Source organism: Eurypyga helias, unplaced genomic scaffold, assembly GCF_000690775.1.
Source record: "Eurypyga helias isolate BGI_N326 unplaced genomic scaffold, ASM69077v1 scaffold2336, whole genome shotgun sequence".
NCBI classification, from domain to species: Eukaryota; Metazoa; Chordata; class Aves; order Eurypygiformes; family Eurypygidae; genus Eurypyga; species Eurypyga helias.
Window position 1 is genome coordinate 150,011 of NW_010255815.1, and position 12,024 is coordinate 162,034.

The 12,024-nt window shown below is 43.7% G+C and overlaps 1 protein-coding gene across 1 annotated transcript in view; it reads right to left on the reverse strand.

The window, feature by feature from the left end:
* PPARGC1A (peroxisome proliferator-activated receptor gamma, coactivator 1 alpha) overlaps window positions 1-11,702 on the reverse strand; it is a gene marked incomplete at its 5' end in the record, with an annotated part of 58,832 nt that extends 47,130 nt beyond the window's left edge. Inside the window, one exon of the mRNA XM_010153412.1 lies at window positions 11,523-11,702. Coding sequence (XP_010151714.1) covers window positions 11,523-11,702 — 180 coding nt within the window. The remainder of the gene's footprint in view (window positions 1-11,522) is intronic.
* Between the last annotated feature and the right edge of the window lie 322 nt (window positions 11,703-12,024).

Sequence of the window (12,024 nt, forward strand, 5' to 3'; positions counted from 1 at the left end):
GGAAAAAGCAACCTGACGGAAGCTGTGGCAAATAGCTAAGGTTATAGTGATGGAGGGCAAGCTGGAATGATGGTACAGGAGGGAATAATGGGAGATCAGGTGGAAGGGTCCAGTTTGAGGTGCCTGCTACGTGCGTGGTGCAACCTGGAGTAAGAGGCTTGAGAAGGCACCCTCCCTACATGTTTCAAGCTGGACTGCCAGCAGTGCTCCCAGGTCTCTAAAGGAAGAATAACCTGAGTTCATCTTCACTCAGAAGCCCTAGAACCAGCTCTTTTCTCCTTTCACTACCTTTGTTCCTTCCAAGGACTTCAAAGTGTCCTCCATAAAACAGGGAGGGGTCACTAGTACATACAAAGAGACTATCCCCCTACTACAGGGTTTTTAGGCATTATGATGACACAAGTAAATAAAAACTGTGTTTAGTAACTGAAATAAGTAAGTAAGTAAGTAAAAAGAGTATTGCCCAGCATCACAGCCAAGGAACCTGGTATGCCAGCTACTAAAAGGCTACATGGAAGTACTGCCATTAACCGTAATTCATGGGATGAGATTTTCAGGAGGGTTAGGTATCCAGTGGCAATGTTTAAAAAGTAAATGCACACAGAAGTAATGTGCCTCCAGAACTGTAACAAAAAGATTGCGTAGAAAGTTATGCCTCATGGATGATTTAGCAATATCATAGACAGCACAGGCTCCAGCAAAAAGAGTGAAATCATCCCTATCTTCCCATTTGCCGGCAGAATTTTAACAGGGGGCTCCTGGGAGCTCTTGGGGGCTCCTCCATGGCTCAACAGACAAATTAACTCATCAAAGGGAAGGTAGGGATGATTAACTAACAAGAGCCCCCTCCAGCCCATCACTGGCACATGGTTATTTCACCCAGATGGTGTTCACCTACCTGAAACTGGTAATGACAGTCTCGGATTGGATTTACAGAAAAACATAGATAATAAGGTGCTGCAAGAGTGACATGATAGGAGTTATTGGTCTGTGATGCTCTAGACTGTGCCAGAGGCAGCAGAGCTGTTTTGTAACGTTAGCCTCTGTTTTGTAACGTTATCCTCTCCACCCGAGAGATTTCCTGCTGCAAACGGGAGACTTGGTCTCCAGAGAGGCATCTGACCTGACCCGTCCCATACGAGAGTGGGATCAACAGCAAAGAAAATGACAAGAGATGGCAACACTCCCATCACATACAAGCAGAAGCAGCTGGACACCACTTCACTGGAAATGGATGAATGTCCCTGTAGTGTGAAGGACCGCGCAATGTTTTAGGAGCAAGCCTAATTGCTCCTTTTGTGCGTGCCTGGAGGGTCAAATGCCTTACAGGGCACATCCAATTAGATGTCAATAAGCATGCACTTAGGGTTTTGTTTATTAAAAAAAATTGCATATGCATCCTTTTTTTACCTGACAGCTTTAAGATTTCACCAGTCCAACAACAAGCCTGCGAAAATGGACAAGCTAACGAACTGTGGAAGCTAAGACTAGCCCAAGAGGTAGGGCTCCTTAAATGAAAATCTGACATGAAAACCAAGGCCAGACTGAGAACACTCCTGACTGCCACCCACCTTCCTCGGAGAACAAGGTTTTGGCCACGATGGGCTTCTTGCTATGTATGATTCCTAGGTGCTTAAGACCATGGTGTAAGATTTTCCAAATGAGATCAGGTATCCATTACCAGTTCTAACGAGGCGTCATTTTAAGGGGGGAGAAGCAGCAGCAGAGGAACACAGAAATAATTCCTCAAGTTCTTGCTCTAGGCATCCCTACCTGAGCAGGTGGGGTTGGACCAAATGACCTCCTGAGGCCCCTTCCCACTTCAACCATTCTCTTATTCCTCAAAGCCCTCCCGTACTCCAAGTTTGTTCTTTATCCCTTACCAGTCACACTGACACCTGCCCTACCTGGCTGCCCACACCGCACCAACAAGCCCTCCTGAAGTGGAGACAACAGCCCCAAGGCCCTCTTCACTTACTCTCACCCCACGGAGCCAGGCAGAGTGGAGCCCATTGTAACCAGAGGCAGCTGGTCAACTAACACATATCTAAAAAAAATAAAAATCTGGAATACTACAGTACTTAAAACTCCTATCATAACTGCTTTTCCCCTAGGGTCACTGCCTACTCTGTGGAAACGTGCAATCCCACAGTGTTCTCACCAAAGTCAAAATCTCAGTGAGAATCCTCACTTCCATAACGTTTACTACCTGTGCTTCCCAGTGCAGTTCCTGAATCATCGTCACTGCTTCAACAGCAACTTGAGAGAACAATGATTGGGTTTTTTTCACAAAGGTTTAGGATTACTTTCAGAAACAATTCTGGGTTCCCTCCAGGAGAAACTACCATTCCAGGAGAAAGTTCTCATTGTTTCTTCAAGGAGCTTATAGGGAAGTAGAACATTCCTCTGACCAAACCAATCCTCCAGACAACCCTTATCACCACCTCATTGCAAGTAATCTCTTGGGTGAGAAACAAGTTTTCCACTCTATTTCTCTGTTTTCAGGCAAGCATATCTCCTATAGGAGAGATTTGCAGCCCCTTCGACTACTTGATGGACTGCCCCTCCAAATCCCTATGAAGACTTAGTATCGCTGAGCCCTCCAGGAGCAGATGAGGTGTAGGAAGGTCTCTGCCCATTTGACACCTCTAGTCCAGTAACGTGCTTGGCAGGGCTGATGCTCCTGAACTTCATGTGAAGAGTTAGATGGCTGTGAGCAGTTCAGGCAGCTCAAAACCATCATAAATCAACAAACCAACAACAGTAGCCCAAGGCTGCCACCGTGGCTCCTCACCGAAAATACTCTGTTCTTCTGGTTATCGTCTCAGCCATTACAAACCAGCACCCCATTGTGTAAAGCACAGAAAAGCACAAAAGCACAGATGTGTGTGAGGAAATGGAAGTATTATTCCAGTGCAGCACACAGCTCAGCCTTTATGGCAACACCAAAATCTCAGTAGGTTTTGGGCTTGTGCTTCCATAAAGAAAACCCAGTGGTTACTGCATGTGGTAAAAAGCAAACTCCAATCATGGCCCTTCAGATTCACCACCACCACCAGGTTCTAATTAATTCCTCAATCATGATGAAGCAAGGCTGTTGCTCCACTGTGTCAGAATGGAAAATTCAGCCAAAGCCACCAACGACGCGTTGCAAAGGGGCCGATTTCCACCCAGACCTGAAACCAATGGGCACGGCTGAGGGTGCGTGCGCACAGGCAGATGCCCGTGCGTGCCGATGCGGCAGTCTGTCACTGCCAAACGTAGGCGTTAGGATCCCGTACGCACCTGCACAGGGCTGTCGAAATAAAAAACAGACCCTGAAGAAAAAAAGGCCCAGAAACCTGGCAGGGGGCACTCCTCCACAAAGGTTGCACATTTCTGGTGCACCTGAGTGTTAACCACTGTAGGGTAACAAGAGCTGCAAGTGGTCAAGTTTTCACAGAAGCACATACACCCGCACACTCCTCCTTGTATTATTTTCTGCTCACGGGAGAAAAAAAAATAGTTCGACATGATTCAGTACCAAAACTTTCTCCCTGCAACAAATTTGCTCCGTGCAATTTCCTCCTGCTGACCTACACATGCACAATAGGTTAGTGGCACTAAAAAAAAAAAAATAAATTCCTAAATTAAGCCTTGCTATGATTTTATCCTTCTGTAATGGCATGGGCCTGAGTTAATGTTAAGTGGGATGGGGCAGCAGGGAAAAAAAGCCAGGGTTAAGATGGAGCGTTTAGTAGCAATTAGCAATGATGCACAGTGCAAAAATAGCAACAATAAAAAAAAAAAAGAAAATAGGTTACACTAGAAATAAAACCATTAAGGGAAATAAATTTAACAGTTTAGCCAATTAGCATTTGTCTAAGAAAGCCAAACTTTCTGTTGCTGTTGTTAGGCAAACGGGCAAGAATAAAACAGAAGAACCTTATCAGAAATATTTACTTCCCACAAGCAATGACTCCGGGAGTGTTTTTCTAACACAAGACAGAGCCACTGTCCCACTTTTTTGTGGCCCTCTCTGCAGTTCTAGAGAAAAAAATATTTAGTTCAACATTATCGTAAGCTAGAATATGGCTCTATTTATGTGACAAGTTGACAACATACAATTTCATGCTTGTTGAACTGATCTGTGTTATATATTCACTGCGAATATTATGAAGCCTCACCATTATAAATATGAAACAGTATACACTTATTCAAAATAACTCCAGCAGTAGCAATTTATAGCTCGGCTGTTTGCGTGCTTATGAAGTCCAAATGCCACCTTAAGAAGCTGCATCTCACTAAAACAGATGTGGAGTGTGACTGTGACCAAAGTGGATTTAAGATGACCTCTGTGAAAGGAGGCTATTACATTTTTGCCTGTATGGCAGCTGACACCAGTTTGTATTTAGATACGTAGCCAGTGGGAACACAGTGTAACACCGCGTCCTCAAGGGCTGGTTTTAACACGGGCCAAGACATTCGTTTAATGACCTAATTAGCTTGCTACTGTTCTGGTGAGTGTTAGTCTTCCCTCGTGCAGAAAGGAGTGGTGCTCAGCTGAGCAGAGACACCGTGAGTATCCCAAGCTGCGGCTGCTCCAGGTGAAGTATCTCCTTAATGGGACTGCAAAGGGGATCAGTTGCATTTGCTTGATCGCGCGCCTGGGGAATGGTCTTGGTGGCCTCATACATCAAACACCAAGCTCTCAAAGCAATTGTTTTTTGCTCATTTGGGACTTCTTTCTTGCCTGAAGGTTTCAACCAACATGCAAGGTTCGTGCATTAAAACAGAGATGCGTTTAGACCGTTTGTAGTCTGCCCAAGCGGGAAAGAAAAGGGAGCGGCAGCACACCTTGCTCATACCAGATACAGAGCATTTGCATAAACTCTTCCCGATTACATAGCAGCTGGTTCGAGTAAAATAAATTCCACTTACTGCTTGAGCCTTCTTAAATGTCAGCATAGCTAGTCAACGATTACAGTTTACATACCCCGTCCCCACAGATGTAACGCTACTGCGCTGGCCTCCTGTTCAGTAGACGCAGAAGCCCGAGTCAGGCCAGAGACACTGGCAAAGGTAAGGCAGGCGAACACGCAAGAAACGTGACATCGCTCCATCAGGAATATAACAACACTGGTGCTTTCACCCAGCCTCTGCTACTTCCTTCCCCGGGAACCGAGGGTCTCTCTCCTAGTCTCACAAGCGGGTTTTATGATACATTGCTACCTTTTATTGTTCTTATAAAGTTTCCTATCCCAAATCTGCATCTTTTACCTTTTATGTTTATTGTTGTATTAAACCTACAATGTTGTCTGCTTCCCTACTAAATCTATCCCATAACCACACACTGTACATTCATTTCTCTAGGACCTCGGTAGCTCTTATCTGTTTGCTTTTATGATCTCTTATGAACTGCTAGGAATAGCAATTTGCAGCGCTGTTTGTAAAGTCATCTCAGCCTGAACTCAGCCTTCCCCTTTTTTGCCATACAGCGATACTCTCTGCAGTGAAATCCCATTTGCCATAGAAGCATTTCATTACAGGATGCATTCTAGAGGGACACAAGTTCCCAGGTACCCTACGTGTGCTCTTCATGTAAAACATTCAACGTGTATGAATCTGAATTTCAAAAATCCTACTTACTAGAGCAGGAAACTACATGTTGATACGAGATGGTCCTGTGCTACCTTCAGATTCACTGATATGCTGCCCGCTCTACATTGCTGCCCAGAGCTATTTAGTTTGTGCTCTCGGAGGCCTCCGACGTGCTGCCGAGCTGTTCGCGCAATCTCGGTTTTTTTAAGCACTTTGATAAGCTTTATTCTGCCATTATACCATCTAGAACATTAAACACAATGTTTAAGTTCTATGTTAAATCACAATCAGTTCCTATTAACTATTCCAAGCTCCTCATTTTTATCAACAGTTACTTTATTAAATCCTTAATAATATAGATGGAATAGTTAGTTAATTTGTGTGTTGAGCCATGGATGTTAATTTGTAAACATAATAACATACTGCAATCATTTGCATAATAGCATTTTAATCTTTTTAGTAAAAGCTGTAATTCCCTACAAAGTACGCTGCAGTAGAAACTAAGTGACTATTGGTAATAATAAAAAAGGCCTTAAAATTCTGATCCTATTATAGTGTTGGAACATACCCAAACTGCTACCATAATCTCTGAAATGTTACTGTTCTCTGATTTAGGTGTCTGTGTCAAGAATAAAAATGAAGTATAACTGGTAGCAGTAGACTATTTCCTAAATGTAATTTAGTATTCACTAAGCACCAGCACTTTGCAAATAGCTCTGAGGCTTTCCTTCAAAGTTCAGAGCTCTAGTTATGCATATTGTGTGAGGAACACCATGCAGCTCACCTCCAGCCTCTGTTGTGCTGAATAGATGGCTATGATAAATCATGCTGATTTGGCACTGAAGGGCATCAGCCATCAAGGATTTGACTACTATGTCTTTTTTTCCCTGAGATTATATCTCCTTGAACTGCCTGCCCTGGGCTACTAGTTTTGGAGAAAATTAAAATGTGGAAAAAATGCTAGGGGAGGCCAGTACAGAAAGCCTATATAGGCTCAGCTCTCTGGAAACCCATTAACACCAGTCACAAGACTGGCAAAGAAAACATTGCTGGTTGTTTAAAAGTCAGGCCAAGTCATTTTACGCAAGATCTGGTAATTCATTAATCAATCTGGCTGCAAACCTTGAATGAATAACCTGAAATAGTGAGAGAGACTGGCAGCCCCACAGAACATGAGGGAGTTTATAATCCGACCCAATGCAAATTACCCTGGCGATGTTTAAGGCTCCTCCTCTACCCTCATCATCTTCCTGATGTAAACCCTTCCAAGTAAATAAGAAGTCATTCATCTCCATGACTTTGCCTGCTGCCAGGGGCAAGACAGTATGCCTTTCGTTGTGCATCTCTTTCTCTCCCCACAGCCTCATTGCTTGTCATACAGCATTTTTTGGCAGCCTGCAATAAAACATAGTAGCCTATTTAGGCTTTCCAAATACATGGCACATTGCACGGCCTTGAAAAGTAACCTGGACTACACCTAAGCAAAACAATTAAAAATAAAGTCATCAAATATGGTGAGCATCTCTCTGGAATACAGCATTATGTAAATAAATGAAATCCACTGAAGGGCAAGCAGACCGGTTTCTGAAGTCTTTCTAAAGGCTAAAAAAAATGTTTTACCAAGTATGAGAATACGACGCTTACAAATCTTTATGGTTTTACTTAAGTTCATTATACTTCAACAGGTTATTGCCTATCTGTAGGCTGCATTTTCTCTTAACGTCAGTTGGGTTATTCGTAAGCAATGCCAACCAAGAGATATCTACTGTGGATATCTTCCCTCTCCGCAATGCTAGGCATGGGTCATACATAATTTTAAGTATGACTAACAGTACGTGCCAGGGTACGGTGTATTTGAAGAAGCCTCAGGGGACAACAGTTTTCACAAACAAAAAGCCTTCTCACTCATGCCACGTTAAGTTGCATAGTTGCTCACGTTTTCACACAGCATTGACTTGGAGATCAAAAAGCTAATCATTCTGATTTTCTAAAAGTAGCCAAATCCATTTTTTTACAAATATAACTTTTGAAAGCCTAGTTTCTTCATGAAAGCAAATCATGAAAGCCATGGAACAGCAAACCCTCTAAATAACCGCTCTTGGGTGACTTGTTAACTATTTACTTCCATGAACTTGTGTCAACAGACAGTGCCCTGGGGGGCAAGAACTCCTTCCTTTTATCTTTCCAGTAGTCAGAACAACAGGCAAAGAAAAACTAGGTGAAAACCAGAAGTGATCAAGCTCCGAATAGCAAGAAACCAACTAATGCATACTACGCGTATGGTACACATTGATAAGAAGAGCCTCTGCGCTGGGGCAGACAGTACAGGCTTGATTTGGGGCTAGTGTCGGTTAGACTGGCACACGAGTAGCATAACACAGTGATGAATTAGGTGCATCTACTAGATACTGGTGTGTTTTAATACTAGGGTGAAGCCCAGTATCTCATCACACCTAAGCGGATGAGAGCAGGGATTTATACTCAACAGTTACATACTATCTAAACTAATTGGATCTTTATCTCACTTGGCTCCTGGCTGCTACCACAACCATTAATAATTTCTAGTCCGTGAGACTCCCAGTGCCACTGGGAGTGTCTAAACTTGTGGGTGCTCGGCTCCAACGAGCTTCCAGCAACATGATTTGCAGAAAGCCTGAAAATTCCCTTTCTGAAATACAAGCCTTTCTTAAAAAAAAATGTACCATCTTGAGACATCCAAGAACTTTGTAAAGGGCTTTTGAACACTGGCCCTCACCTAGACAATGCCACATGTACTGCTTTAATACCTCAAAGGAGGGTGTGCTTCATTCAAGGTTAGGTCTGGTGATTAACACCACACAGCTTGTGCAATTAATGCGGCTCTTGTACTTCCCAACATTTGTTTGCCATTCTGGTTCTCCCCTTTCCACCCTAAGCAGACTGCTTGTTCTTTCAGCCTGGAGAAGAGAAGGCTCTGGGGAGACCTTACTGCAGCCTTCCAGTACCTGAAGGGGCTACAAGGAAGCTGGGGGGGACTTTTTACAAGAGCCTGTAGTGACAGGACAAGGGGTAACAGGTTTAAATTGAAAGTGGGGAGGGTTAGATTAGATATCAGGAAGAAGTTCTTCACAGAGAGGGTGGTGAGGCACTGGAACAGGTTGCCGAGAGAAGCTGTGGATGCCCCATCCCTGGACGTGTTCAAGGCCAGGCTGGATGAGGCTTTGAGCAACCTGGTCTAGGGGAAGGTGTCCCTGCCCATGGCAGGGGGGTTGGAACTAGACAGTCTTTAAGGTCCCTTCTAACCCAAACTATTCTATGATTCTGTGATTCTATTTTTGTATGACAAAGCCTCATCTGGAAGCTGAAGTTAGATAAAACATACTACTCGCATGATGATATGAGAGGAAAAAAAGAGACTGAAAAAAAAAAAGTTATTTTCTTTAAAAAGAAAATCCAATGAAGATCAGTATGGAAAAATCTAGATATTACCAAATAGGAAACTGCACAAAACTTCCCTTCTCTCAGCTAAAACAAATAGTTCCTCGCAGAGTATATGAGACAGCCTCTGGAGAAAGAAGACATCTTCTTCTGTTCTTGAGCACCCCCAGTCGTCACATTACACAGTGGCAGAGGCGAGAAATAGTGCAAGGTATCCAGCTGCACGATGGAGAATGGGGACAGGGTTAATGTATGGGAGGAGAAAGTAACTGTTTCATGCCCATCTTCCTAAGCCAAGCAACCAAGAAATGTAAATATAACATACTGTGAGGCTGAAAGTAGTCTTAATTTTGCACTGCAGTATTGCAAAATGGTATTAGAGCCCAATTCATCCCTACAGGTAAGTATGGGCCAAATGGTGCTGTCAGAGACTCAGCTGAAGCTGGTGAGCCCAAGAAAATCCATGTGTTTGCAAAGAGGACTACAGAATATGCCCATTAGGAAAGAAGCAGCATACTTCATTTCCAAACTGTTATTTCTGACATATTAGTTGCTACGTAGATGTATTCCCCTAGTTGCATACCACCTATTTCTTCACAGTGGGGCAGCTCATCCTCAGGTGCACCCAAACGGGCCCGTGAGAGGTGACGTGCAGTGACCAGTACCTCGTGTCACCATCTCTCAACAAGGTTCCATACAAGCTTATCTGTTTGCCTCGCTGTTTGCAACACACTTTGATTTTCAGAATGGGAATTGTCTCGTATAGGAAGTGACAATTCCTGTACAAGGCGTATAGGGGAATTATCGTTACCAGTATGAGACAATTTTGTACTTGGCAGCTGTGGCCACCAGTGCAGCCAGGTAGTTACGCACAGGGCAAGCAATGAGCCTGTGGTCAAGTTCCACTGGTTTTATGGGAACGATTTGTATGCTTAAGGTTAATAGATGCCTAATTATATTACTTATCAGGAACTTAATATTTTGGAAGTCTGCATCTTCAACTGATTCTTCCATAAGAAAAATCCCTCTGCATTTGGCTATCAATGAATAAGAAAAAATACATCTTGACTATATGAAAAGCGAAACCACTCCCCCTCACCCCAGCTGCAGATGTGTCCACTGCCTCCCTGCTACTGACCGTCCAAACCAGCGGGCCAACATGCTGTACCCTGCCTGAGGCAGTACAACTGCAATTCAGGAATAAGAGGGGGTTTGGAAACTTTGTAAAACAAGGTGTGGAACATTATATCACTAATAAAAAAAGAGGGCCTAAGCACACGGTTTAGCAGAGCTAATTTCATTTTGATTTGAATAAAATTAATTCCAAGTTAGGTGGGTGTAAATGACAGAAGTTGAATAGAGAGGACCAGTTTCTGCTATCAGTTACACCAGTACAAACCCAGAGTAACTTCATCTGCGTGGGGCAGATCACTGTGGATTTAGAGCTGTATATAAAAAAGAAGAATTTCATTCATGACACCTTAGGTAAGCATTCTACTATACTGTTTCAGTTAATCTTTTCCAGCCTTTAAACTCCACTGTGATAATATGGGGCTTCCTCGAGTCAGCGGGCCAGCTGTACCTCCTGGAGCTGCGGTACCTGCTGTGTGAGAGGCAGCACCCGTGGCTTGCTGTTGCACAAGGTCTTGTTGCCAGCTAATCAATTTATTGTCCAATCTCCCAGTCAGTGGACGATCTATGGCATCTCCTATGGTCAAGGAGGGAAGGAGGTTAGGGTTCAGGAGGGGCATGACTGTCCAATAACCACGAGGTGAAGAATCATGAAGGCTTTACACAACGAAAGAAAGGAGACTGGAGACAGAGATCAAGAGACCGTAACCCTCTGCTCATACACCCTGATCCTCAAGGCAGAATTGTAAAGAGAACATTTAAATCTCTCCTACCACCCTTCAACTTTTGCTTCAACACTGCTCTCCACCAGATCTATGAAACATCCCAAACAACGTGCTGGTTCCTGAGCTACTGACAGGACTCGCTGCCTTCTCTGCCACATCCACCCTTTTTCCTTCTTACACATCAACAACAAGGGCCTCTCAATTTGTGTCCAAATGCCTTGCACAGTAATGCTCCGAGTGGCAAAAACCTTCACTAAAATGCTCCAGCTACTCATCAGCCAGCTGCTCTGCTGCACTCCCCTTCTTCCTGGGGAATGGCAAGTGGAAAACAACAAACATGCTTCGACTTTTGTTTTCCTTTGTAGCTGACAACCGTGCAACTCCTTGCCACGACGCCACAGGGCAGTACGCTCTAGGCACTCTTCAGCCATTTGCTTTCAAGAATTAGAAGTTCCATTTGCTTCCTTTCAAGGCTTTTTCTCCCCCTCTCTCCACATCACAGGCCTGGTTTTGATCAAGAGGGCTAAGAGCACCAGTCAGAACCCGTAACGCATACTGCCACGTTTGTTGTCTCTTAACAGGGGAAAAATAGTAAAAGTGTTGTCCACCAGGCTAAAACTAATCAGAAAAAAAAGCATGCAAGGACTTTGCAATGTGCACTCGCCTTACCTCAAATATATTGGCGGGTTCATTGCTGTACTGATTGGAGATGATCTCCGACTGGTCGCTGTACCACTTGAGTCCCCCCAGAAAGCTGTCTGCGTCCAGGTCGTTCACATCTAGTTCGGAGAGGTCAAGTTCTGGGAGATCTGGGCAAAGAGGCTGGTCTTCGCCAACCAGAGCAGCACACTGCAGGAAACAGCAACACAAAAATAGTTTCATTAATTACCAGGAATCTATTAACTTTAATATCATGTGATAAGAATTAAGCTTCAATTAAGATATGGCACAGGGTCACTAGAACTGACTTTGTTTTCTGGGGAAAAAAAAAAACACCCCACCAAGTATTAGACCATTATTCACTCTCTATAGGTATGCAAAGGGGAGAGAGAAACAAGAGGGCATAACCTGCCTTCTCTATCACATCTCTATCCACGGCAATGACTTTCCTTCACCCTAAACTCCTTGATAACAATGTTGTTCAAAGTTTTATTAAATCCAACAGCAGAGG